The 12,684-nt window shown below is 35.4% G+C and overlaps 1 protein-coding gene across 1 annotated transcript; it reads left to right on the forward strand.

Annotated features, from left to right (window-relative positions):
• The first annotated feature begins 8,881 nt into the window (after positions 1 to 8,881).
• Positions 8,882 to 12,103, forward strand: LOC128222648 (complement C1q-like protein 2). Its single transcript, XM_052931741.1, has 2 exons — positions 8,882 to 9,299; positions 10,594 to 12,103. The coding sequence occupies exons 1-2, from the start codon at positions 8,939 to 8,941 to the stop codon at positions 11,001 to 11,003; spliced, it is 771 nt and encodes a 256-aa protein (XP_052787701.1). The 5' UTR covers positions 8,882 to 8,938; the 3' UTR covers positions 11,004 to 12,103.
• The last annotated feature ends 581 nt before the right edge of the window (positions 12,104 to 12,684 follow it).

Raw genomic sequence — 12,684 nt, forward strand, 5'->3', positions numbered from 1 at the left:
ATCTGCGTTTGGGAGTAACTGCACGGACTATTTATAAGAGGTTTACAGGATGTCAGACATTTGGGATGGGCGTCTTACTGGTTGTATGATTTTGAGGGGTGTTATAACAGTGTGAACAATTATATAGGTTTAGAGCATTGGTTATGTATAATGTACTCCATAATATTTATAATAAGAGAAATACAATGAGAATGAAAATGTAAACAACTTCGTACTATGACGTGACGTCATAGGTTGTAAAATAAAAGTAGCCCGGCTATGATTATCAATAAGCTGATTTTCATACACGAATGCTTCATGAAGAAATGAATGAATGTCAAATGGGTTGTCTTATCCATTTGGATTTAAGCATTTACTCGCACCTGCTCCAAGTTGTAATTATTGCAAGCATTTACTCGCACCTGCTCAAAGTTGTATTTTTTGCAAGCATTTACTCGCACCTGCTCAAATTTGTAATTATTGCAAGCATTTACTCGCACCTGCTCAAATTTGTAATTATTGCAACCATTTACTCGCACCTGCTCAAAGTTGTAATTATTGCCGTTTGGACCCTTGCCTTGTGCCCCTAAACAGGGTTTAGTTTTTAATTTTCGACTACTGGGCTTGTCCCTGTATTATCAATACCATAAGGCAACAAACATAGATCATATGTGCATAAATATCAAACTATACGATGGTGAAAACGCGATGGTACGATGATGAAAACACGACAGTACGATGATGAAAACACGACAGTACGATGATGAAAACACGACAGTACGATGATGAAAACACGACAGTGCGATGATGAAAACACGACAGTGCGATGATGAAAACGCGATGGTACGATGATGAAAACGCGAAAGTACGATGATGGAACGCGACAGTGCGATGATGAAAACGCGATGGTACGATGATGAAAACACGACAGTACGATGATGAAAACACGACAGTGCGATGATGAAAACGCGATGGTACGATGATGAAAACGCGAAAGTACGATGATGAAACGCGACAGTATGATAGTAAGATGATGAAAACGCAAAATCACGATATTACGATGGTGAAAACGTGAAAGTACGATAGTGAAAACACAATAGTTTATCGCATTATCATTATCGTACTGTCGTATCATCGCGATTTCGTTATCGTACTGTCGCATTTTCATCACCGTACTGTCGCGTTTTCACCATCGTAGTTTCGTGATTTCGAGTTTTCATCATTGTTCTATCGAGTATCGCGTTTCAGAACACATTCATATGCGATGGCCCTAACGGCTTTCCGTACTTATAGGCCCGATGGGCTGGGTGTAAATGTAAAACTTTTCATAATGAAATGTTATTATGCTATGAATACATGTCACTATAATCAACAATTTACTTACTTACTTACTACATGTATATATCTTAATTTAACCTACAATAAAATTTGATGACCAGCCCACAATCACTAATTGTGCTGACAAGTTGAATATATACACATATATACATATATATATGAATCCTGAATCTATAAGTATTTCATATAGATGCGAGATACTGATTTTGATTATGAGATTATCAGATAACCAACCCACAATTCTTAATTATTCTTACATGATAAAAGATTAAGGGATTGGTTTTAATTATAAATGCTGCAAAGATTATATAATCAAATAATTGATCACTTATATTATTGACATTTTATCATTTAAAATCTGTCTGGCGTAAACAGAACTGCGTCGTATTGTTTGTACTTCCCCCCAGTCAAGTGCTCGGAAAACAGCGAGCTGATTTTGGCAAATCTATTAAAGTGACACTCGTAATCAAAATTTATACATACACATGTACAACAATCATCAATTTTGAGTGATAAACCTTTAACTACTTACTAAAAAATGCATTTATGGAAAATATTAATTACTGATTACAAGTTTGTAATCGTGTATTTAAGAGCTGAAAATGCACACTTTTTTTTAAATTATTGGTGAGCGCTAAAAGATTATCTATACTCTACTATCGTCTTATATGGTAGAAATACCATGTGTTCTGCACCTTTATTTCAATTTAAACTCGGTATCCTTCATATTAAAGCAACATTGTTTTCGACATTTAGTTTAATATTTAAGTGATACATACATTTATCAATCCGTTTTGATATATTAAAACAAATGAGTTGAATGCGTTAAATCTTATTTGGGAGTAAGAGTGCATCTTTAATACTATCGAAATAAATGTACGCAAGCAGGGTTAATGTTTGCTTCAATGTTATCAGAGAACTGCGAACAAAGTATTTAAGCAATTTTTACTGCAGATTGCCAACATTAACAAAATTCGAATACCTTATGATAACTAAATCGCCAAAATTACTTCTAAATTTATCAAAGTTTGTTTATTTTTCATTTTGCAACAGAAGTGGAAATTAAATTAAATGTTCACTCTTCTTCCGTGTAAAAGTTTGTGTTCTTGTGTACTTGTACCACTGTATTTCATTGTATGCTATTTTTGTATGGCTATGATGTTGCCATAATATTAATACTAATACAACTTATGTTATGTTATTAGTTTGTCGAGGAAAAATATCAACATTTTATCACAGCGTCGTTACACCTCGCTCACTTATCTAGTTAAAGGCCTAGTTTAATGAATGTTTTGCATGATAATCCCCTGCTGTGCCTATTCTGCTAATTGCACTGGTGTCACAGTAGGGGCCATTTTCCCTTGGCTTAGGGTCATTTAGGGTTCAATATCATAATGAAACCTCCAAAACTGCACAGCAGGATACTCAGATTGGAGATTTGATAAGAAGGCACCAGGCAATTAGATTAAGATCAATACACAGAGGTTGTGTACTATACACCGATTGGGGGGGGGGGGGGGGGGGGGGGAGGGGTCACTTATGGTAGGCTTAAACTAGGCCTTTAACAAGTTAGTATGTTATTTACCTCAAGTTGGTGGAATTTGAAACCATAATTCGTTAACCTGTTAATGTTGCACAGCTATAAAAGATAACAGGTGGGCACCTTCAAGCCAGTTTTTAATCTTATGATATTTATCTTACCAAGCTAGACAAATATTAAAAGTAAAGGGGTTAACATGAAACAATTTGCGAACGTTTACAGGGTAACGCGATTCCAAAAAAAGGCTAAAGGTTAAGTTATCTTTATGTTTGTGTTTGAGTCCTTGTGTACGTGAGGCTTTGTTGTCAGTTTTCTACTTTTTTCTTGACTGTCCTGGCATGGGTTCGCACCCCAGTAAAACCAGAATAGATTTTTTGATATACTTTAAGCGCATTTTTGGCAATTTCGGTACCAAAGAGTACCTATACTTATATAAAATACTTATTATATAAGTGTGTTCAGATGCATTACCGGGAAATCAAAGATTGGGTGCCAAAACTTGAGCGAGTCCCTATAGTCTTTCGTCGAGCGGTGTTGGACTTGACATGTTCATTATTCTTATGTGCGAAAATTACGGTTCAACATGGACATTAGCTGGATTATGATTGCTCAGTATTTTTTATGAATTGCAAATAAAAGTCAGCTCTATATTTGCGTTATTTTATGAAATTTAAGAACAACTTTCTCAAAACTAGACACGCAACTTTCTCAGCACAGTATAGCAATTATCACACAATACATCTCCCCGACCCCAACCTCAATTACTATAGGAACAATTAGCAGCTGGGAAAGTGGGAACACACCCTCAGTATATGTTCAAAATGAAACTCGTAAATATAAATGTTTTGAGTGTATTGTCAATAACGCTGCGTAGTGTATGTGACCTATTAATGCTGTTCCATACATGTTGCTATGTTGCTATGTTGCCATGTATCATTGTGACCATAATATTTATTATTTGGCATATCATGTTTTGTCAAGAAACTGTTAAACAATAAACAACTATGTCTGTCTGTCTGTCTGTCTGCCTGCCTGCCTGCCTGCCTACCTGCCTGCCTGCCTGCCTGTCTGTCTGTCTGTTGTTTCATGTTCGAATTATGTAAACACTTATATTTCACTATCGAACAATCAAAATGCATTAATGAATAATTATGATTCCGATCTCTTATGGTGATGATGATTCCGATATCAAGCAATGCAAAGTGTTTCTTTTCCATATATTGAAAAACGCTTGTATCAAATCATGCTTCTGTTATCTTACTAGACAAGTGACATTCCTTGTCGTATAAGTATTTATGTACTATGCTATTGGTTGATCTTAATCAATTGATGCTGAGTCATGACCCATGTTTACAATGTGTCTGGATAAATTTAATAAAGCTCTGGGCTATTCAATTCAATATTGGTCTTAATTGGATCAAAGAACGATGTAGCTAATCGGATTACTTGTTATAAATAACTGACCAATAGAGTGAATGAAGTCAATGATGCATGTAATAAGATTAACTTAAGTAGCATATTGAATACCACCCCAGAACAATCGTGCAAATATTTCATAATAAGCAGCATACAATGTTTTTTATAGAAGTTTAATGGAAGTTTAATTGATTTTTTTTATGAGAAAAGTTATTTAGTAAAGAAATAATCACCGTGTGTTAAAAAGTCATTAAAGAACAGCTACAACACACACACAAACATGTATATGAATGGATATCTTAAATATATAAAACTGTTGGTAAAAGTGTGAGGCTGCACGTAACCCCCCCCCCCAATTGTTCTTTCAAATTTGTAATAAATTGTTGTCATGCAAAAACAATCGGAAAATGATAGTCGTAGTGGGGGCAGCAAAAAATAGAGATCTGATCTTCTTCCAGCAGACTTATACCAATTGTTTCCAGACATTTACGCAAAAATTGGCTCATTCCAATATTACTAGAGTCTTCGTTACGGTGGTGTTCTAGAGATAAGTTGTGAACGGTTCAACACATCAAATACTACTATTTTAAGCTTATAATGGCCAGTACTGTTCAATTTTCCTGACGTATTAGATAAGTTAACCTGCAAAGGCAATGCAAATGCAAACGTAATTTGCAATTTTTTAAGTTATTGGCCGCGGTGTACTTGTACTTATTATCTCCAACAACATATGTACCAAGTCTCATACCACTATATTGAACGGTTCTTGAGATAGACCGTGGTAACGAGTTTCCATGCCGACGACAACAACATATGTACCAAGTCTCATACCACGATAATATTGAACGGTTCTTGAGATAGACCGTGGTAACGAGTTTCCATGCCGACGACAACAACATATGTACCAAGTCTCATACCACGATGATATTGAACGTTCTTGAGATAGACCGTGGTAACGAGTTTCCATGCCGACGACAACAACATATGTACCAAGTCTCATACCACTATATTGAACGGTTCTTGAGATAGACCGTGGTAACGAGTTTCCATGCCGACGACAACAACATATGTACCAAGTCTCATACCACGATAATATTGAACGGTTCTTGAGATAAACCGTGGTAACGAGTTTCCATGCCGACGACAACAAGGCCAAGGTTACGAATATATCTCAATATGTTCTATCTCCGAGAAACAAGCGACCTAATTAAACAAAGTTACATCAATATACGATGTAATGAAATAGAAGAAGAATAATTTTATTCAAAGGAAAATACTCACTAAATACATATTTAAAATAGGCCAACATGACCCGTGATCAAATTCATGTAATACAATGGTTTATATATACATACTAGTGTATGGCGGACTAGATTTATAAACAGGTTTATTCACATCACAGTTTTAACACAATTCACTATAGAATTTGATATAATTTTATTAATGTATCAATAATGATAATATGACGCCTTAACAACACAAATGACGCAACGCCATTGGTCTAGGACTGGTCACGCGGTGACCCCATATTTTTCCATATTGGGTCATCAAATTTATATCGGACCAAAATGGCGTCTATTTTCCGATTCTGATGAATAAAATGAACATTTAAACATGTAAACATGTTGTCGACGTAATATTTATGTTACGGGGCGCAGGAAACCATATTCAGGTTCGAGCTTCGGTCTCACCCGATATGGTTTCCTTTACACTAAATACCCCACATCGAGTCACCTACTAACCCCGTATCGTAAATATTACGTCGACAACCTGTTTATATGATTAAACGTTTCAACTTGGTACACAAATGGATATTTAAAAGCAATTAAACGAACCAATTAATGTTATAATTATGATCAACAAAAATGAGTTTACTTGGGAGAATAGTCGAATCCCGTTGGCTCGAACTCCAAGGGACCGGAAAAATACCTCGAGCCTCGTAAAATTCGAGCCAAGCGGGAATACTTACATTCAGTATAAAGAAATCGAACATTTACAACCAGTTCGAGCCAAGGGGTAATTCGAACCAAGCGAGTTTGAGCCAACGAGGTTCGACTGTACTTATTCAGATAGTTTATTTGAATCGTGAGCAATGTTCGTCAGGGGCCTTTTACACGCGTTTATCTACTATGTTATACACATTTTGACCTGGACGATGTCTACTTCCTTTTGCCGCAAACTTCGTCCATGAATAAGTTCGCCATTTTCGCATCCTCAAGTAAACAGCACTTTACCATTATAAATCCCTCTCCAAAACTGAAGCGTCTTCCAACTTCATAATAAAACATTAATGGTTGCCTTCGACCTAATTTTCTTATCAGATTTAATGGAATTTGCACTTATGCTTTTTTGTATGAACGCACTATACGGATGCCAATGTCTTCGAAGTACAAGGTCGCTTTCCCAGCTATTCCGCATAATGTTGTAAAATGATTTTCGAGGACTTCACAGAAAACTTCCTTGGCTGAAAGAAACAAATTTATGTTTAGTTAAATGCGTTACAAAGCCCGCTTATCAGAAAGTGGAATAAAAAGTACGGTCGAACCCCGTTGGCTCGAACTACCAGGGACCGGCGTAAATAACTCGAGCCTCGGGGAATTTAAGCCAAGCGGGAATATTTACATTTAGAATAAAGAAATCGGTCATTTACATATAATTCGAGCCAACGGGAAACTCGAGCCAAGTGAGTTCGAGCCAACGGGGTTCGATTGTATTTACAACAAGTTAATGTTATTGCAGTATGAACACTTCTGGAATATCAACAAAATGTTCAAGTGCATATAAGTGCATCTGTAGATATATTTTATTGCATTTAACTTAAGAGAACGAAATGACATTACTGGCAGATCCATAAAGCGCTCTAGCCCTTATAATATTTTATCACGGAACGTTATTACAGTCGAACCCCGATGGCTCGAACTCGCTTGGCTCGAATTCCTCGTTGGCTCGAACTTGATGTAAACGACCGATTCTCTTTGTACTGAAGGTAAGTATTCGCGCTTTGTTCGAGTTTTCCGAGGCTCGCCGGTCCCTGGGAGTTCGAGCCAGAGGGGGTCGACTGTCTGTCTAACCGGTAGTATATTATGTATCACTGAATTGTGTTGTCTTACCTACTTTTATAATGCCTAAATGGCATATCGTTATTTTTTATATTTCTAACAGTCATTTCAATACGTCTAACACACATTGTATTACGCCTAAAAGACGTGCTTATATGTCTACTTTTCAATTTGGTATGTATAACTTACGTGTGACGATGTCTAACCGAAATGTCGTTACATCTAACTGACATAATATTTACATAGAGACCGGATGTCATGGTTATATGCTTAAGTGACGTTTTTTAAGTCTAATTCGTATTGCGTGTCATAGGCACAGAATTATGTCTAACTGACAAAATGCTATGTCACTGTTAAACATTTTGGACAAACACTATATCTCTACATATTAGTTTAGAGGTAGTGAGCTGAAAGAACCTGTCATTTACCTATGCCAACATGTTAGTTAGATTTGATATCATGCTAAGTCGATTGAAAAAAAAAAAAAAAAAAAAAATACATTTATACATAATAAGACATAGATGGATAAATTGTAGCGCGTCATTTCCACACGATGAAATGACAGTTAGACATTAAAACACGCACGTAAGACATTACTTCGTCTCAGACATACAATCTAATACTTTTATATCGCAATACAGTCGAACTCGGTTGGCTCGAACTCGCTTGGCTCGATTTTCCCGGTTTCTCGACCAATATGTAAATAACCGATTTATTTCTTCTTAATGCTAAAACCCGCTATTACCTTACACTTTTTCTACCCGGTTGTCAACTGAATTAACATAAAATAACAGGACTAGATTGTTTGTAAAATGTACATTATTTGGCACACTGCAGTCGAAATTCGATCGCTGAAATGGGATTGATATCGCGAGAAAAAAACACATTAATTGCTGTTCATGTAAACCCCGGGTGTTTGTTGTGCTTTGCTTTTGATCACAGTCATTGACAATGACAATATCACAGTATTATTAAGGCGGCTGTATGCCTCCGTATCTTTAGTTTCAATTGTATATGTTAAATGTCTTCCTGTATAATACTCACTATACTTACAAGACATGCTGGACTACACAAAGCACTATTCCGGTCTTTTTCGGTTCTAGTAGCATTGTATCACTTCTGGTAAGGGCGCCTTTAATATAACACATGCTCTCATCATTTAAGGGACACAGATGGTTCTATCATCAAACGCTTAAAGTATAGCCCACATTGAATCTATCATTGGCTTAAATTTGGGCACTAATGAACCGTTTTAACCCCATTTTCTGCTCTATGGCTTCAATGAGGATATTTCTCTATGCCGTTGCCAGATATCAGCAGTCCTGTAAATGATGCGTATGGAATGCTTTTATCCTTCAAACACGCAAATAAAGATGTTGTTTGCTAATGAAATCTAACGGTTGTTAGATAATATCTTTATAACCAAGCCAAAAATGATCAGTGGTGTTATTTTTCAAATAACTTTTGTTAAAATGTAAATGTTTTATTACTTAGTCAACATCGTATGTTTGTCATGGCTCTGACATAAGCTGCCATTAAATTGCGTAGTTTGGCTACAGTATTCACGTTATATTTCCTTACTTTCCATAAGTGAGAACATCGCAATATGACTGGAATATTTCAGTTGTTATTATTGGTCAGCGTGACTTTGGCCTCGGAGCCAACGTGTCCAGCGTGTTCCAAATACGACTATGAGGAAAAGATGCTCGAGAGAATGATCCGCATGGAGTTCGCTTTTGAGAAATTGGACGAAAAGTTGGAACAGAATTTGAACAAGCTTAAAGAGGAGAAAGCACGTCTGCAAGAGATCGTTGATGACCTAAAGGATCAACAAGAACAAGCAGAAAGTAGACTGGTTTCGCTTATGGAGGAGGTTGAGAGAAACCAGTCCAGTACACTTAAGATGGTTGTAGATAATTCTAACAGTACGTTAGAACAAATCAGTGCCGCCTACAATAACATAAAAGGTAAGGACTGGAAATTCTAGCTTTTACCAAAACAGAAAATATATTCTGATACGATTTGAGTTGGAATTAAGCAGAGATTAAAATATGTGTATTCAAATTCGAGAGTACTTAAGAAACTAAGTTATAAATTATATAACGTGTTCAACATCAGAATTGTACTCAAAATCTCTATTGGAAACTGTTTTTTTAAGGTTTTACTTTATAAAATATCGACATTTTGTAAGAATCATTTACGTTGGCCAATACTTGGACTGTGTAATGGAATAAAACTTTTAGTCATTAAAATAAGAATCAAATTTTACCGCCAATAAAACAACACGACTACGTATATACGATGAGTTGGCTGATACTATGGCACTATATTCGTGAAGATGATGATAAAAAAGATGAAATTAATTCTGCTGGGATTGAGATAGAAGGAGATTGATGACAAATGGTTTTCAGTATCACTTCACTCCTTAGTGCAAAAGGTGCCAAGTTATAACTGAAATATCTAAATAAAAACAAATTCCAAGAGACAAACAATAAAAAAGTACCAGAGGACAGCTTTGCCATTTGGTAACTTTTTAACGATGATTTCAGGAAATAGATTAATGCTAATATTACTATGAATAGGAATTAATGTTATAAATGGAATTGTATGGGCTTACTGCAGTTTCCAAGACCATAAAAATATTAAGATATAAGAGTTATTTTCTGCGGAAAAAAATGTGCTGAAACGGTAACTTTTACCACAGGAATAAGGCAGTAATTACCCTTTTCTGTGAAATAGTTCTAAAATAAGTAAGCGAACATATAATACTAGAATGACTTTTCAAGATAACTATGTCAGTGCTTTAAGCATATACGAATGGAAGTCTGCTCTGGTGGTGTAAGACAATGCTTAGAATAAATAAAGAAATATTTTTTATACAGGGTGCATATAATACAGGGTTACAACAAAGCGAGCTGTGTATCTGTTGTGGTTTGCATGATATTTACCATATAAAATAACTCTTTGAAAACCCTCATAGGAGTATTTTGCTTCGTCCAAAACGACCAATAAAACCGGTTTGAATTATTAATTTCAAACCTTCTCTATAAAATAGCGACATAGATGAAATGACAGTAAATGCTTGTAAGAAATGATCAAACATTGTAATTTAATTGCATTATATTGATTGCTTATTTCTACAAATCTAAAATTCATCAATGTTTTGTTATATATCCATATCATTTAAAAAAATTCAACGTTTAACCCAAAACTTTTACAAACAATTATTATATCTCAAATAAAATCATGTTTTTTTTGCAGAACAAGTTCTCATCCCAGCGGTGTACTTCCACGCTCGCTCTCCTCAGACTAGCAGTCTGTCCACAGGAGAAATAATAGTTTACAAGACAGGGGAGATCAACCAGGGCAATGGCTACAGCGCTACCACGGGCAAGTTCACCGCTCCAGTACAGGGACTCTACATGTTCTTCATGCACACCTGTACCAATACAAACAAGTATGGTTATCTACAAATAGTGAAGGACGGGTTAAATCTCATTGCAAATGACCAGCATGAAACGACTGGAATTACCTGTTCAAGTAGCCAGGTGTTTGTAAATCTTGACATCGGAGAAAACGTGTGGGTACAGTGCACAGTTATTGGCTCGCAGCTATATCATGATGAAGCGCACCGTTGGACTAGTTTCGGTGGTGCTTTAATTCACAATTGATAGCTATGGAGCGAAACGTTCCTGTTCAAACTCACGCACGGAACGCATATGAACGACGACTCGTCGAATATTTTATCGATATTTTTATTGCAATTGGAACTCTACTTATAGTGAATTGAAGACCTTTTTTTCAAATAATGTATTCAATTACTCCTATAGACTTTATGACCCATCTGTATCTTGTTCTTAAACGTTTTGCTTTAGAAGTGTACCAATTAGTTTTACAGATTTTAAATGATAGCTTCAATTATAACTATGAGCGTTTTAAAGGCACAATGATTAAACCCTAATAGACACTCAACGAGACAGGAAACACCACAAGGCAACAAAGACAGACATATAACATTATTATTAATACTTATAAATTGTTATCAGTACAAAATCGCTTTACCGCATGGGAGCGGTCAATGGAAAAAAATAGTACGCTAGGAGGTTAGAAGATCAGACGCCTGTTTTATCACATAAAAATGCATGGATTTTAAAAATTCCGTATTGAAGTCATATTTCAGAAAAATCACTTTAACTTATGTTAATGATGGACGAGTAAATAATGGCACGTAATTGAATGAACATGCGTATTTCAAACAGTACTAGTTGAGATGTTTGTTTTCGTTATTCGTTATCTATATATATTGAGAGTTGCCGACAGTATCTTTTGTTGCGTTGTGCTATAATATATATCCTTCCGTTCAAGATGACATCACGCTAATAGCGATAAGGCTACGCGTACCGTGTCACATGACCCATTAGTAAGGGCCTTCCGAAGTGTACACAGAAAAAGCCGATTAGAATAAACAGAAGTTATTTTGGCAATTAAATAAGGCAAAGACATTGGACGTGGTAACACGTAACAATTAACGCAAGTATTGCATTCAATTAGTTGAATGCAGCATATGACTTAGTTAAATATATGAATATAAACGTTTCCCTTAATTTCTTAAAACATCGAAATCGCAAATTTCGGTTAGGAAAACGCGTATTAATGTTTCTTTCGAAATTAAAAAAACACACCAAAGACGTGTTTAGAAAAAAAGTCAAAAATGAATGAGTTTTGCTGTTCTTATTTTTTTTCTCCATTAAAAATTGCTTGTTTTGTTCAATTTAAATGAAGTTTCATTATAAATTTAATATCCGTATTGTTTCTTTGCAATATATGAATATCCAACTGAAATGAAATGCAAACTATAATAAAAAACAAAAAAATAGGTTTCAAAAGATTATAGTCACAATCAATATACGTTTTATTCTTTGATTTGCATATTCTCATAAATGAAAAAAATCCGATTTTGTATCTGTGCGTATTTTATTTGTGACCTTTAAGTATATACAGTGGAAACTCACTAAACCGGATCTCCACAAAACCGGAATCCTCGGAATACCGGAATTTTTTCAGAGTCCCGGTTTTCCCCTTCTATTTTCAATTTTTAAAAAATCCCTACAAAACCGGAACCCCGGAATTCCGGATACCGGACAAAAAAATCGAGAAAATTTGTTAGTTGTCAACGTAATTTTACCTCACAAAAACGGGCGTGTATTTGTTCAAACATGTCAAAATGATGTTGTGTATTAGGAATTCGCGAATCGCGTGTCACTGTTTTGACAGTTTAGTTTAGTTTATTCTGTTTATCCTCCAAATGTGAAGAGAAGTATAGTTTATATACACATACACAAATATATACAA

This window comes from Mya arenaria, chromosome 16, assembly GCF_026914265.1.
Source record: "Mya arenaria isolate MELC-2E11 chromosome 16, ASM2691426v1".
Taxonomy (NCBI): domain Eukaryota; kingdom Metazoa; phylum Mollusca; class Bivalvia; order Myida; family Myidae; genus Mya; species Mya arenaria.

Coding starts and splice junctions, on each gene's coding strand:
- LOC128222648 (XM_052931741.1), top strand. CDS start 8,939: ATGACTGGAATATTTCAGTTGTTATTATTGGTCAGCGTGACTTTGGCC. Junction 9,300..10,593: donor CGCCTACAATAACATAAAAG/GTAAGGACTGGA, acceptor TTTTTTTTGCAG/AACAAGTTCTCATCCCAGCG.